Source organism: Thrips palmi, unplaced genomic scaffold, assembly GCF_012932325.1.
Source record: "Thrips palmi isolate BJ-2018 unplaced genomic scaffold, TpBJ-2018v1 HiC_scaffold_1, whole genome shotgun sequence".
Classification (NCBI taxonomy): domain Eukaryota; kingdom Metazoa; phylum Arthropoda; class Insecta; order Thysanoptera; family Thripidae; genus Thrips; species Thrips palmi.
In genome coordinates, this window is record NW_023144620.1 from 8,024,651 (window position 1) to 8,037,253 (window position 12,603).

The 12,603-nt window shown below is 53.2% G+C and overlaps 4 protein-coding genes across 6 annotated transcripts; 3 read left to right on the top strand and 1 right to left on the bottom strand.

Annotated features, from left to right (window-relative positions):
- Nucleotides 1-1,545: 1,545 nt before the first annotated feature.
- On the top strand, nt 1,546-5,322 carry LOC117643586 (protein glass-like). Its single transcript, XM_034382551.1, has 7 exons — nt 1,546-1,581; nt 1,903-2,027; nt 2,100-2,367; nt 2,649-2,804; nt 2,835-2,957; nt 3,771-4,044; nt 4,096-5,322. The coding sequence occupies exons 2-7, from the start codon at nt 1,939-1,941 to the stop codon at nt 4,701-4,703; spliced, it is 1,518 nt and encodes a 505-aa protein (XP_034238442.1). The 5' UTR covers nt 1,546-1,581; nt 1,903-1,938; the 3' UTR covers nt 4,704-5,322.
- LOC117654231 (pyridine nucleotide-disulfide oxidoreductase domain-containing protein 2-like) lies at nt 5,258-10,206 on the bottom strand. Its single transcript, XM_034400516.1, has 11 exons — nt 9,873-10,206; nt 9,606-9,793; nt 9,365-9,520; nt 9,135-9,291; nt 8,890-9,058; nt 8,670-8,811; nt 7,030-7,237; nt 6,786-6,942; nt 6,558-6,705; nt 6,296-6,403; nt 5,258-6,205 (listed from the first exon to the last, which is right to left on the bottom strand). The coding sequence occupies exons 1-11, from the start codon at nt 9,979-9,981 to the stop codon at nt 5,981-5,983; spliced, it is 1,767 nt and encodes a 588-aa protein (XP_034256407.1). The 5' UTR covers nt 9,982-10,206; the 3' UTR covers nt 5,258-5,980.
- On the top strand, nt 7,545-8,642 carry LOC117654241. Of its 2 annotated transcripts, none has more exons than XM_034400564.1 (4): nt 7,545-7,712; nt 7,786-8,049; nt 8,128-8,264; nt 8,336-8,642. In XM_034400564.1, exons 2-4 carry the CDS (start codon nt 7,895-7,897, stop codon nt 8,479-8,481), a joined length of 438 nt encoding a protein of 145 aa, XP_034256455.1. In that variant the 5' UTR covers nt 7,545-7,712; nt 7,786-7,894; the 3' UTR covers nt 8,482-8,642. The 2 variants fall into 2 exon arrangements, with proteins under 2 accessions (XP_034256455.1, XP_034256444.1); XM_034400553.1 differs by having other exon boundaries at nt 7,546-7,712; nt 7,806-8,049.
- Nucleotides 10,207-10,310: 104 nt separating the features above from the next.
- On the top strand, nt 10,311-12,451 carry LOC117654234 (protein BCCIP homolog). Of its 2 annotated transcripts, XM_034400541.1 has the most exons (7): nt 10,311-10,368; nt 10,935-11,134; nt 11,342-11,497; nt 11,580-11,684; nt 11,758-11,945; nt 12,017-12,191; nt 12,263-12,451. In XM_034400541.1, the coding sequence occupies exons 2-7, from the start codon at nt 11,027-11,029 to the stop codon at nt 12,431-12,433; spliced, it is 903 nt and encodes a 300-aa protein (XP_034256432.1). In that variant the 5' UTR covers nt 10,311-10,368; nt 10,935-11,026; the 3' UTR covers nt 12,434-12,451. The 2 variants fall into 2 exon arrangements, with proteins under 2 accessions (XP_034256432.1, XP_034256423.1); XM_034400532.1 differs by lacking the exon at nt 10,311-10,368 and having other exon boundaries at nt 10,517-11,134.
- The last annotated feature ends 152 nt before the right edge of the window (nt 12,452-12,603 follow it).

Sequence of the window (12,603 nt, forward strand, 5' to 3'; positions counted from 1 at the left end):
ACACGAAAATTTTAATCAAAAGCTAAATTTACTTTTTCGAAACGCGGCCCGCTACTCCAAAACAAAAAAAAGGCACAGTTAGCTGGATCAGCTGATCAGCTAAGGGGAACATAAGACAAGTTTCGATCCCTCTTGTCTATCGAAGAACTCGAAATCCATCACAGACACTGTTCGAATGCCCATCGAACAAGGATTCCGTTGCCACCATGAGTCCGATTTGAGTCCCTTTCACGGGCCTCGCAGCTCAGAACGCATTGGAAGGTCCCGAACAGCTGGAGCGCACTGACCGACGCGCAAACGTATGGCAGTGACGTGACGGTCGTCCGCCAAATTAATTCGCCACCGCCACAAAGTCACGATAACCAGGCGGGGACCAGCAGAGCGGTGCTGCACGGGAGGGACGGGAGGGGGGGGGAGGAGGAGCGGGGCTGGAGCGTATCGGGTGTCGCCGGGGTCATCCCCGCCGAGCCGTCCTAATATCTGGAGTAACCCGAGCCGCAGCCCACGAGCCCGCCACGCTCCGGCCGGCCCGGCCACGGCGGCCACCGCACTCATTCCAAAGGTAAACACGCGGGACTGTGAGGCTAATCGCGTGGGACAAATCACTCATTACTACTTCGGGTGGCGTCGCCGTGGCCTGGGCGCAGGGTGGCCCGGTCTAGCCCGGTCCAGCACGGTGCCATGGCGCGCCGTCCCTTTGAATGGCGGCATGGCGACGGAGTCGACGGAGGCGTCCACCTAGGTCTTCCCTTTTGGCGCCTCGCCTCGCTTTGAACTCGCTGCCGTGCAATTACCTCTGGTCTCTGGTTCAATGGCTGCCTCTGCCTGGCGGCCCCGGCGGCCTCACCTCAGCCCGCCGCCGTAACGCACTGCTCACTGTATTTCTGTCCCGCAGCGCTTCTACGGCTGCCTCCCGACGGGGGCCGCGCCGCCCTGCCGCGCCGCCCTACCGCAGGTCGCCTGGACGGGGAGCTGCCCTGCCATGACGCCGCGGCCCCGACGCCGCGACCTGAGGCGCCGGTCTGAGCGCCGGAAACGGTCCCCAGCTCCCGCGACGTCGCCGGCCTCGGCCAGGTGCCCGTCGACCCGGTCGACGCCGTCGTCATGAGGCTGCCTTCCTCGCCGGGCGAGGGCGCCGCGGTCGGGTACGAGGCCTGGCGGCCCGGGGGCGGGCCTGGGGGAGGTCCGGGGGGCGGTCCCGGACTCGGCCCCGGCCACGCACTCGGCCTCCTGGTGGGGCTCGCGGACCGCGCGCCCGACTCCATCATGGATACCTGTTACATGCCCAACAACCCCGCGCACTATGGCCTGGACATGTTCGCGGGCGAGGGCGACACCGTGCCGGGCGTGCCCGGTGGCTCCGGACCCTCCGGCCCGGGGGCGGGGAGCAGCCCCGAGGCGGAGGGTGGCGGGGGCGGCGCGTCGGGGCTCGGCCCGCTCCAGGCCGTGCTCTCGGCTGGAGGCCCGCCGTCCCCGGCCAGTCCCTACGGCGTCTCCCTCGGCGCGGCTCTGTCTCCGCACGACCCTCACGACGTGGCGGCCGGCTCCACCGCGGCACTGCATGGCCTCGCCTCGCAGGGGGTAAGTACGGCCGAGAGTGGCACACCGCGAGCACTTACAGCGCGCATTCCGAAAGTCGCTTCGTCACTCTGTCTCTGTCGCTCTCATTGGGCGTCCCTCAGGGGTGCGAGAGAGACAGGGCGACCAAACGACTTTTCGCTCGGCGGCTGGCTTGGCTGGCCCCGCGCCGCAGCGAGCGCCCGACCAGCGCGCGATGCAGCGCGGTGCGCACGGCCGCGCGGCGGGCTGCCTACCCGCCACGGCTGCGGCCGCCAGCGCGCCGCGCGCCGACGTCGCGGACTCGGGCCTCGCTCACGGAGATGTGTTCGTCTTTTGATCCAGCCCGGCGGCGGCGTAGGTGGCTACTGGCCCGATGATATGATGGCCAGCTTCTCCCTGCCTCCCTTGGACCTGGAGCCGCTGCCCAGCATCTTCCCGTTCAGCCCCTGCCCCGCGCCGTCCTTCAAGTGAGTACCACCGCGCGGCAGTTCCTCGCGCTGTTTTTGTGTCCCAGTGCGTCAACGTGTTGGATGCTGCAGGTCCGAGTACGGGTCGCTCAAGGAGTCCAAGTCCGTCGGGGGCCCCGACGTGACGGACGTGCTGCTGCAGCTCAAGCATGCCGTGGTGCACCCCGGGCCGCTGTCGCCCTCCAGCTCCTTCTACTCCAGCAGCCCCTACAGCAGCGCGCCCTACAGCACGTCCTACTCCACGCCCTACAGCTCGTCCTACAGCACGCCCTACGCGCCGCTGCAGCAGCCCACGTACTCCGGCCCGTCGGCCAGCCTGTCCTACACCGTGCACCCGCAGGTAAGTGGTGGCGGAAATCGCGCTGGGAACCGTCTCAACAATACTAATCCACTGGCAAGTCTCCTTGGGCCACTCCGGTGGCGCTCCGTTCCGAATGCCTAAAGTTGTCCTTCTGGCCCTGGACCACCCAGTCGAAATGACAAAATTCGGCCGCTGGAGTGCCAAATTTTGGCGTTCAAAACGGAGCGCTACTAGACAAGGTAACTTACCAATGGATTTACAGTGATCCCACCGAGACGCCCTGGAAACGAAACACTTGAATTTTGCCCCCGTGCCCGCAGATGATGTCCTCCTCCCCGAGCAGCGGCTACGGCGGCAGCGCCAGCTTCTGCAGCGGCGCCCCGCTGCACCAGATGCACCACCAGATGGAGCCGAGCGTGGGCTCGTCGGGGTCCCTCGCCGGCGGCCCCGGCGGCCTGGCCAGCTCCCTCGGCAGCGGCGGGCCGTCGTCGTCCTGGCCGCCAGCGCCCACGCACAACGTGTTCCCCAGCATGTCCGTCAACGTGTCCATGAACATGACGATGCACGGCTACCCGCCCAACCGCAACGTCAACATGAACATGGACAACCTGGGGCTGCAGCACCACCAGGTGAGACCGTGCTCTCCGACAATCGGCATGTTTGAGCCCGAGATGACCCGAAGTCTCCAAAGGGCCGCCTCACAGTTGGGCACACCGCAGTGTCCTGTCCAGAAACTTAGCGACTTGTCTTCCGAAAGGCTTAAGGGCGCGGCTTGCGGGGGGACGGCAGGGCGCAAAAGACCGTCTGGCGGCAGCCCCTGCCAAATATTGATCGAGGCGGCCATGTTGTCGCAAACACGAACACAGTGCAGCCGTCGCGGCCGTCGCCCAGTAGCCAGCGTTGCCATGGAGACGCTGCTTGGCGGGCCGAGGCGAGCCTCCCCATTGGCTGGCCGGCGAGGTCCCCGCGGCCCTCGCCACCAATGGGAGCGAGGGCAGCGTCGCGGCGCTCGGTGCGTCGGACTGTCGGACGGCTGCGGGGCTATCTTGAGGAATGAACACCGACACACTGCACTTTTCCTCAAAACTTAATTAGAGTTTCGAAAAGCGGCTGCACCTCTTCGCTCCGCGTTAAACGCACTCGAGTCAGTGTATCGTTTATCGCCAGGTCAGGTCGATCCTGCGAAATGAGTGGCGTTTATCAACACTCGACGGCGGCACGGCGGGCGCAGGGCACGGCGGGCCGGTTCCCCGTCCTCGGCGTCATGCAGTGTGACACGCCAGATTGCGGCTATCTAAGCCCTCGCGGCAAATCTCGACGTCCGCTCGTCATTCACTCAGCCCCAAATTGATCCCGATAGAGCCAAATAAGCGAGCCGAAACTTGGAGGATCAAGCCCAACTTTGTTTCTGACTGGTGTTCCTGGTTTTTGTCGTCGCGCAGGTGCAATGGACGGCGGCGCCCGCCCCTCTGTCGCCGGGCTACGGCAGCAACGGCGGCCTGCTCAGCCCGCAGCCCTACCCGTCCGTGCCGGCCGCCACCTACAGCTTCACGGCGGACTTCCGGCCGCCGACGTCCGCGCCGCCGTCGTCCGAGTCGTCCTCGCTGACGCCCTTCAAGCCGGTGCTGGGCAGCCTGGGCGGCCTCAAGCCGCTGAGCGGCAGCATGCAGGCCGGCTGCGTGGTGCCACCGGTGCACCCGCTGCCCCGGTCGCACGGCATGGCGGGCCAGGGCAGCCCCGGCCTCGCGCTGCCCGGCCCGCCCCTAGGCCCGCCCAGCCCGGCGTCCAGCGAGGGCAGCAGCGGCGGCGGCTACAAGCGGCCCCACAGCTGCTCCAAGCTGGGCGCCACGTCGCCGACGACGCCGGGCTCGGACGACTCCAGCAGGCCCAACCTGTGCCGCATCTGCGGCAAGACGTACGCGCGCCCGTCCACGCTCAAGACGCACCTCCGCACGCACTCGGGCGAGAAACCGTACCGCTGCGACGACTGCAACAAGTCCTTCAGCCAGGCCGCCAACCTGACGGCGCACGTCCGCACGCACTCCGGCGAGAAACCGTTCCGGTGCCCCATCTGCGACCGCCGCTTCTCGCAGAGCTCCTCCGTGACGACGCACATGCGCACGCACTCCGGCGAGCGGCCCTACCGCTGCCGCCTCTGCAAGAAGGCCTTCTCGGACTCGTCCACGCTCACCAAGCACCTGCGCATCCACTCGGGCGAAAAGCCCTACCAGTGCAAGCTGTGCCTGCTGCGCTTCTCGCAGTCCGGCAACCTCAACCGCCACATGCGCGTGCACGGCGGCAGCGGCGTCCCCGGCGGCCCCAACAGCCCCGGCGTCAACGTCGGCGCGCAGCTCATGATGATGCCCGGCGCGTGAAGGCTCAAGGCCGCGTCACCGGGTGGGAAATGTCAGCGTCAGCGTGATAATCACTTTCGGAGTGATTGTCCGGAATGGGGCATCCCTTCGCGGCCCTGCCGCCACGTGAGACGCCGAGGCCACCGAAGGCGGTCGAACTCTAAAACGTGTGTGTGATTTAGCGTCTCAAAGCCAGCAGCCGTCGCTTAGTTTTTGTTGTTTATTTCTATTCTCGCGGGGTTTTCGTACGACCCGAGTGTGCAGTCCGGACGAGGTGGACGGTGACGCCACGAATCGATCGGTCGAAGTGCGCGAAGTGGGACGTCGTTATCACGGCAATCGCCGCGCTGCCTGGCTGGCCTACCTGCCCTGCCCGCCGCGGGGAAGGACCGCGTCTGGACGCGACGCACTGCAGTGCAATTAACTCCTTGTTTACCGAACTGGTGCCAAAGATGATTTAATGTTTGTTTCTTTTGCTCTCTTTTGTTTTCTTTTTCTCTCTCTCGCTATATGATCTCATTATGCCAGCTACCAAAATGTATCATTTCGTGTATTATATTTATGCTTACGTTTAGTCACTATTGTAAATGATTGTATTACACAAGAAAAGACACGACACAAGTGCAAGTACGTAAAAGCGTTCGACTTGTTTTTTTTTTCAACGCATTTCAATTCCTGCGGGCGCGTCCCGCAATCCCTTGGGCCTACACTCTAAATGTCTTACGGCGAAAGGCTGCACAAACATATTGCGGTGGAGATGTTCACCATAATACAAAAGAAATTCGACAAAATATTTAGAAGTAACGTACGATGAGTTTTTAGAGGTGAGGCACAATGAAAGCTGCTCCACCACAACATGAGGAACTTTCGCCATCCCTGGTGAATCTTCACCGTAAGACTTTTAGAGTGCACGTACGTCGCAACAAAGTAGAGGCTCAGGAGCACAGTGGCAGAAGGTTTACGCTGTACAGTCGGCGGGCTCGTCGTCGGCTAGGCCCCGAGCCACACCCCGACAACGCCCCCGCCGCGCCCGCCAGCTATCACAGGGTTATTAAGCCGGATTTCGGCTTCGGCACAGAGCGCGCGCGACGCACAGTTCGGAATGAACCTGCCCGCACCTGTCGCAGGCTTCGGAGGCGTGACCGGCACACCGGGCCAAGCGGCGCATGGCGCATCGAGGCGCATCCGGCCGCGTACAGTAACAGTGGCGCGCCAAGCCGCCAGGCGAAGGCCCTTGCACACTGCGAGTCGAGGTTCCGCCACTGCGACCAGCCACTGCGACCAGCCCTTGGAGCGGCCTATCGCCGCCGACGCTTGGCGAGCAGGGTCTTGGCGGCGTCCGCCGCGAGGCAGCCCGGCGCGCCCATGACGCCGCCGCCCGGGTGCGCGCCCGCGCCGCACAGCAGCAGTCCGGGGACCGGCGTCATGGGGGCCATGGCCTCGGGGACGTTGAGGGACCCCGCGGGGGTCACCGGGCGGCAGAGAAACAGCTGCGACAGCCCCATGCTGCCGTGGAAGATGTTCTGCGGGCACAAACAATGTCAAAGAGAAACTAAAAATGAAAATCGGACTGGAAAAGCAATTTAACGAGTACGGTGCGTGGTACTACGTACGCCTCCAGTCAGGCCGAAGATCCTCTCGAGGTCCGGCGGCGGCAGCACCTCCTTGCCCACCACGCTGTCCTTGAAGCCGGGCGCGTACTCCTCGATGATGTCGAACACCTGCGCCGCCGCGCCGCCAGGCACATCAGACAGACGAAACACATTGCTCCACATCGCACGAGAGTTGCGCCCGAGACGACGATAATTCAGTCGCGTCGGTCAGTATCGACCAGCGCCGCCAAACAAAGACAACAACAACAAAAACGAAACTCACTTTGGCGGCGTACTCCTCCTTGGCGGCCTCCCCCCACCCGGCCGGGGGGTCGTACGGGGTGTACTGGGTGAAGAGCAGGCACACATGCGCGCCCTCGGGTGCGATCGTCTTGTCCAGCACGGAGGGAATGACCATTTCGATCATCGGTCTGGAAACAAATGACTGTTGAAAAAGGAGGAAGAGCAGGTCCAGCTTCAATGCCTGCGGCCAGAGCGGAGAAAGGCGTACCTTTTGGAGACTTGTCCCCGTTTGGCGTCCTCATACGCCTCGTCCAGCAGGGACATGTCTTCACAGTTGAGGTGAATCGTGGTTTGATGGTGCGGTAGCGGCTGGCCTGCCTTGACGCAGGGGTCCGCGAGGAAGTTGGGTAGTCTGCTCACCGCCACTGCAAAAGATGTTGCACTGTGACTGCTGGGCACCGCGACGATTCAACGTACATTTAAAAAAACAACAAAAAAACAGTGTGGCATACCATTAATTTTTGTGACAGGGGAAGTGTAGTCGATACCACGGACCGCTTTTTCGTATGATTCCGGGAGGGTACCACTTGGCAAAAAACTGAGGAAAGTCACCTTTGCTGTTGTGTTTGATAAAACCAGGCGGGATTTTATCTCTCTCCCGTCTGCAGTCACTACACCAACAGCCCTTCCACAACTGTCCAAAAGAATTTGCTTGACAGTCTGGAAGAGGTGAATGAAAACAATGCCGGTTATACTTCATAAGCAAAAGTAAAAACCTAAAATGGGGAAGACAAACAAATCCGAATGTTTCTTATCGGTCTTTTTATAAAACTCCCTTAAATAAAGTTGCAAAATACATACAATTTAACAGGATCAGAAACATATCAATTGCACTTAATCTCAACAGTAGAATGGTTATGGAAATAAAAATTAAGATATATGTGTGGCTTGTTATCTGACTGTACCAGGATACTGCCACCAGATTAGATAAGGGTTATACTCTTAAGCTGCAAGTCCTGCCAAAATATCACCATCAAAGCCTGTTATGCCTCAGTCCGTTCAGTGGAGCAGGTGATTGATGGCAGGTCAGAGAAGCCAGTGCTTGTTTGAGGGGGATACATTTTGAGGCTGTGATATCATCAAAGTTCAACGGCAAGGGAAAATTTTGTGAAAAGAGGATTGACATATGGTTAAGGTAAGATTAAAAATCAGCAGTCCCTAACATTCATTTTTTTTTTTTTTTTGGCATGACCTATAAATAATCCCAGATGTTTCCTCCAATGACTAGATGAATTGACATATTTGTCGGGTTAAAAAGACAACCTCCTTTTATGCAAAGGAAATTTGTTGAAACCTTAATAAAGGCAGCCCAAAAAAATGACTACCAGGAAATTTATTCCAAAATTTTTTGCCAAACCCTCTGATGGCAAGAAAACCACTCAAGGGGAAACACCTACTGTGGACAAAGAGAATTTTAAAGACAGTGAATTTGAGGACTTTAGTAGCACCTATAAGACCCAAAAGCTGCACAGGTAAAATCTTATCAAATTATTAAAATAAATAATGAGCATTTTTGTTACATTACTGAAAAACAATAACTAAAATTCTAGGTCGAGATCTGGGCGACTCAAGGAATTCAGCAAACTCAGATTAGCTCTATCCAAAGATACATTTGAGGCTCCCTCAACTGCACAAAGTGCTCCTGTCACATCAATGTCGAAACCAGCCAGTGGATTGGGTGGAAGAGGTGAGTACTTGAAATAAAGATTTGCAATAACATATGGATAGTTGTGTCTATTTATGAAATGTAATTCTCAGAGCTGCCAGGGTTTGAGAAAATGAGAGTCAGCCGGTCACTCCAGTCTCACATTAACCCATCTGCGGACGGCACCTCAGCACCTCCAAGAAATTCATCAGGGGAAGACAATTTCAGATATGGTCTCGATGAGAATGAAATATTTTAAACACCCATGACTTACTATTTAGATTTTTTTATGCAGCCATTTGGGAGGCATCTTTTGTGATTATCATTATGTTTCTTATTATTAAAATAGTTATAAGTTTTGAATTGTGATTTAGGCATTTAAGGTAATAAATAAATAAATGTGAGTGACCAATGCACTTATATCAGTCCTTTGAGTCAAATTATCACCTGATCCGTGAAAATGCTGGCTCCATGAGATGTTGCTGAAGAGGCAAGTGCCTGAGTGACTGCACCCATGCCGCCCTCTGGATAGCCCCAGGCTCCCCTCTTGCCCTCAAGCTCGCCCATAACGTGGTGGAGTAAGACGTACCTATTGATACAAAAGAAAGACTAAAATATGATGTTATTGTAAAGCACCAATCAGTTGAGAAATATGGAAAGCATTTACCCTCCACCTGGGGCATGTGTATCATGCATGGCACCAATCAAGGCATCTGTAGCAAGAGTTGCTCTCAAGGGTTCAGATTCAAACCATCTATCCAAAATTTGCCTAACAGGAGCCATCAAAAGCTGCCATGCTGCTGGTAGTTCTGGTCCCAATTTGGCAAGGCTTACTCCTAAATAAAAAGAGAAGATTTTTCTTAATCAACAACTCACATAGATACAATTCTATGTTAAATGCTAGAACTTTACCTGCTTTGGCAATACTTGGTTCATTAAAAAGCAATGAAAGTTTTCCCCATATTGACGAGTTGTTGACAAAGTGCATTGCAGTAGAGGGAGACAAATCTAGAAGAGGATCAAGGGCTTGCACAATTCTCTGGAGCTGTTCTTCATATTTAGTATAGGCCTGCAGAAGAGAGCAATTATTATCTCGTAATGTAAAAGAGAAAGGGCGACGCACAATAATACGACTGACACACCTCTGCATCCTTTATAGAGAACTGAGAGATTTGTTGAAAGTTGAAGGCTTCATCTTGACCAAGCGTTAGAGATCTTGCTTTTTTAGTATTCCAAAACTTTTCAGAAAGAGGTGTATAGGAGCTTGGATTTCGCAAATGGACTTTCAACCCAAACTTCTACTTGAGAGAAAATGAGATGCTTAGAGTGCTGGAAACTAAGTTTATGTTGATTCAATTCAGAGTACAAGAATTAATGACTCACCTTTAGCTCTAGGTCCTTGTATATTTTAGGCCGCAACAAGCTAAGAACATATGACGCACGAGAAAACTTGAAACTAGGTATGATTTCCTCAGTGACAGCAGCTCCTCCAACAACAGATCGCTTTTCCAGAACACAAACATTAATGCCACTTCTTTGAAGGTATCCTGCAGCAACAAGTCCATTGTGTCCTGAAAAAGAAACCAGACAAACAACAGATATTAGCGTCATCCGTTTCGAGAACATTTCCTACTCTAAAAAGTTAGTTACCTCCACCAATGATGACAACATCATACTCAGATTTAGGCACATATGGGTCAACTTTCGAAGAAAAAAGCCTCCGTGACAACTTGGAATTTCTTAAAATCTGAGACTTCATTATATTTCTCTAGGTTATTTCATCAAAACACCAGCTACTGTTGGACTCCCAACACTCGAGATCACGCCGGCACTGACATGCCATCTCCCTGTAGCGGCTATCCCTTATCAGAATCGACTTCTTGGTTCTTTCTTATCGCCGAAAGTTTTCATGAGAGTATGTTCTGTCAGCAAACAAATAAAAGGAAAGAGATGGTATGGGAGATAGAAATACGGTTGTGTTGTTGTGTTTCCCGCGGATGTACCTATTCGCAAGGCTTTCCTGCGTGCAGGAGAATCCTGCGCATAGGTCGTAACACTATTCGCAGAAGAATAGTAGCATCCGAACGATAGATTTCTCATACTGCTGTCTGCCGTGTGTTTACGTCCGGTGCGTGCGTTGCGCAAAGTTGCGGCTTGAGAGGAAAAGGGGAGGAGTGCACGCTGCCGCTGCCCGTGGGCCGAGGTCTGTCGCTTCCAGAGCTTCCTCCGATCGCCGCCAGGAGAGGGCACTTGGCGCTAGGGTCGCGCCGAGCCGGTCGTCTGCGGTTTCGAGTCTGCAGGCACGGAACCACATTTTGGTGCATGCTACTATGTGAAAACTAAACGCGTGAGACCCAAACAGAGTATTGCCGTGGGTTCTTTAGAGCTTTAAGTGGCGGAAGATTACACAAATAAGTAGAATCTTTTCAAATACAACGCAAAATAAATGAAAACTGTCAGTAAGGTAGCCGCCAAGAGCGCCCTCCGTGGCCAACGGCGAATGGTGGAAGCTCTAGAAGCGACAGACATCGGCCCACGGCTCCGAACGGCAGTTTACGGCAAATTATTTATATTTAGGATTTTTTCTCTCAAAATTTAAGTTGATCTTCCACTAGTTCAAGTATTTCTGTATTCAAAAAAAATTGCCCGTGACCCTTTTGAAATCAGCCGTAGCCTAGCGAACCTGCACCAATTAGGTCTGCATTTTCGACCGTTGCGGATGTCAAACCACATGGTGCTAAGTTCATCTTGGTCGTTCAGCTTGTTTTGACCGTCTCAAGTACTCTTTACACTTCGTCACAAAAATGTCAGTCCCATCGAAGAAGCGTGTTCTAGATCCGAAGAAGAAAGTGGAAGCTGACTCAAGCAGCGATGATTCGTCCAGTGACGAAGACGATTACAAGGGAGGAGAGGTACTGCCACTGATGTCTCAAAATATAAGTTTAAGTAGTTTTACGAATCTGTTACAAAAACGTATAAGGAATGATACTTGAAGAGAAGTTTCTTCAAAGTGGTGGTCATTCATCCTACATACCTATAAAAGGCAAAAGTTGCCCTGGGTCCAGGTTATGTTCATTCATTTCATTTTAGTAAATTGCCTTTACCCTCCTTGATTTCAGCAAATACAGGTTGAATTTGAAGGTAGGATACCTGTTGACTCTGACTTTCATGGAATCAAACAGCTGCTGCAACAGCTCTTCCTGAAGACGCACCTCAACATATCGGACCTTGCGGAGTTGATCATAAAGCAGAACTATGTTGGCAGTGTTGTAAAGGTATCGTAATTAAAGATATGCTTCTTTCATTAAATTTATTCTTCATGACTTATTCGGGGCTATCAATGTCATTCTTTTACAGCAATGTGATGATAATCCAGATAGTGATGATGATGATGATGATAGCATGAATGTGGACGATGACGTTTTTGGAATAACCACTGTCATAAACCTCACAGACAAAAGGGTATGCATTACTCTCTTTTCTCCATTTCTATTTACCTCTGTTTTCCTTGTTTAATTTTGTTGTCTCATTTCAGAGCATGGGATGTGTTTCACAACTTCGGGATCTACTCAAAGAACACAGTTCTAAACATGGAGATGACCGAACTATAGCGAAAGTTAAGCAGCTGTTAGATGATGAAACCAAATGTACAGGACTCCTCATCAATGAACGCTTTGTCAATATACCTCCCCAAGTAGCTGTTCCCCTTCTCATGAGCTTGAGGTGCTGTTCATTCATTTAAAATAATTTTATGTGGTTATTGTGGTTTTTTGCTAAACTTTAATAATTTTCAGAAAGGAAATGGACAAAGCCAAAAGCCGAAATATGCCATTTAATTTTGAGTATTTGATTCTGATTTGTAAATTATACAAAGTAGACTCCATGAAGAAAAAGTCCAAGAAAAACAAAAACAAGCCAGATGAGCCTGCAGTCATTTGGTCAAATGCTGAGGAAGAAGTCTTTGAAGAGGTATGATTAAAACACAAGTTCTTCTCATCCTCATTTAAAGTATAAATTTTTATCAAATTGTGTCTTTGCAGGTTGCGGACTGCAAATTTGAATTTTGTGTCAAGGATGACTCTGATTCTGGTCTGGGTGGTAAGTGGCATGAAGATGACACAGAAATGACTCCTTGGCGAAAAGTTCTTATTTTCCATGCTTCAAAGTTGGATGAGGCGATAGAAAAAGTAACTAATCTAATTCAGCAATAAATTTTTTCCTTTACTATTCATGACTGGTTATTTCTTTAAATAAGTGAGTCAGTTTGAAAATGATGAAATATTACATTGCTCTTGACCGCATGCCATTTTCTAACTTCAAATTACCTTTGTTGTATAAAGTTCTTTTCTCTATGACCAAACTTGAGGAATAGTGTTTAATT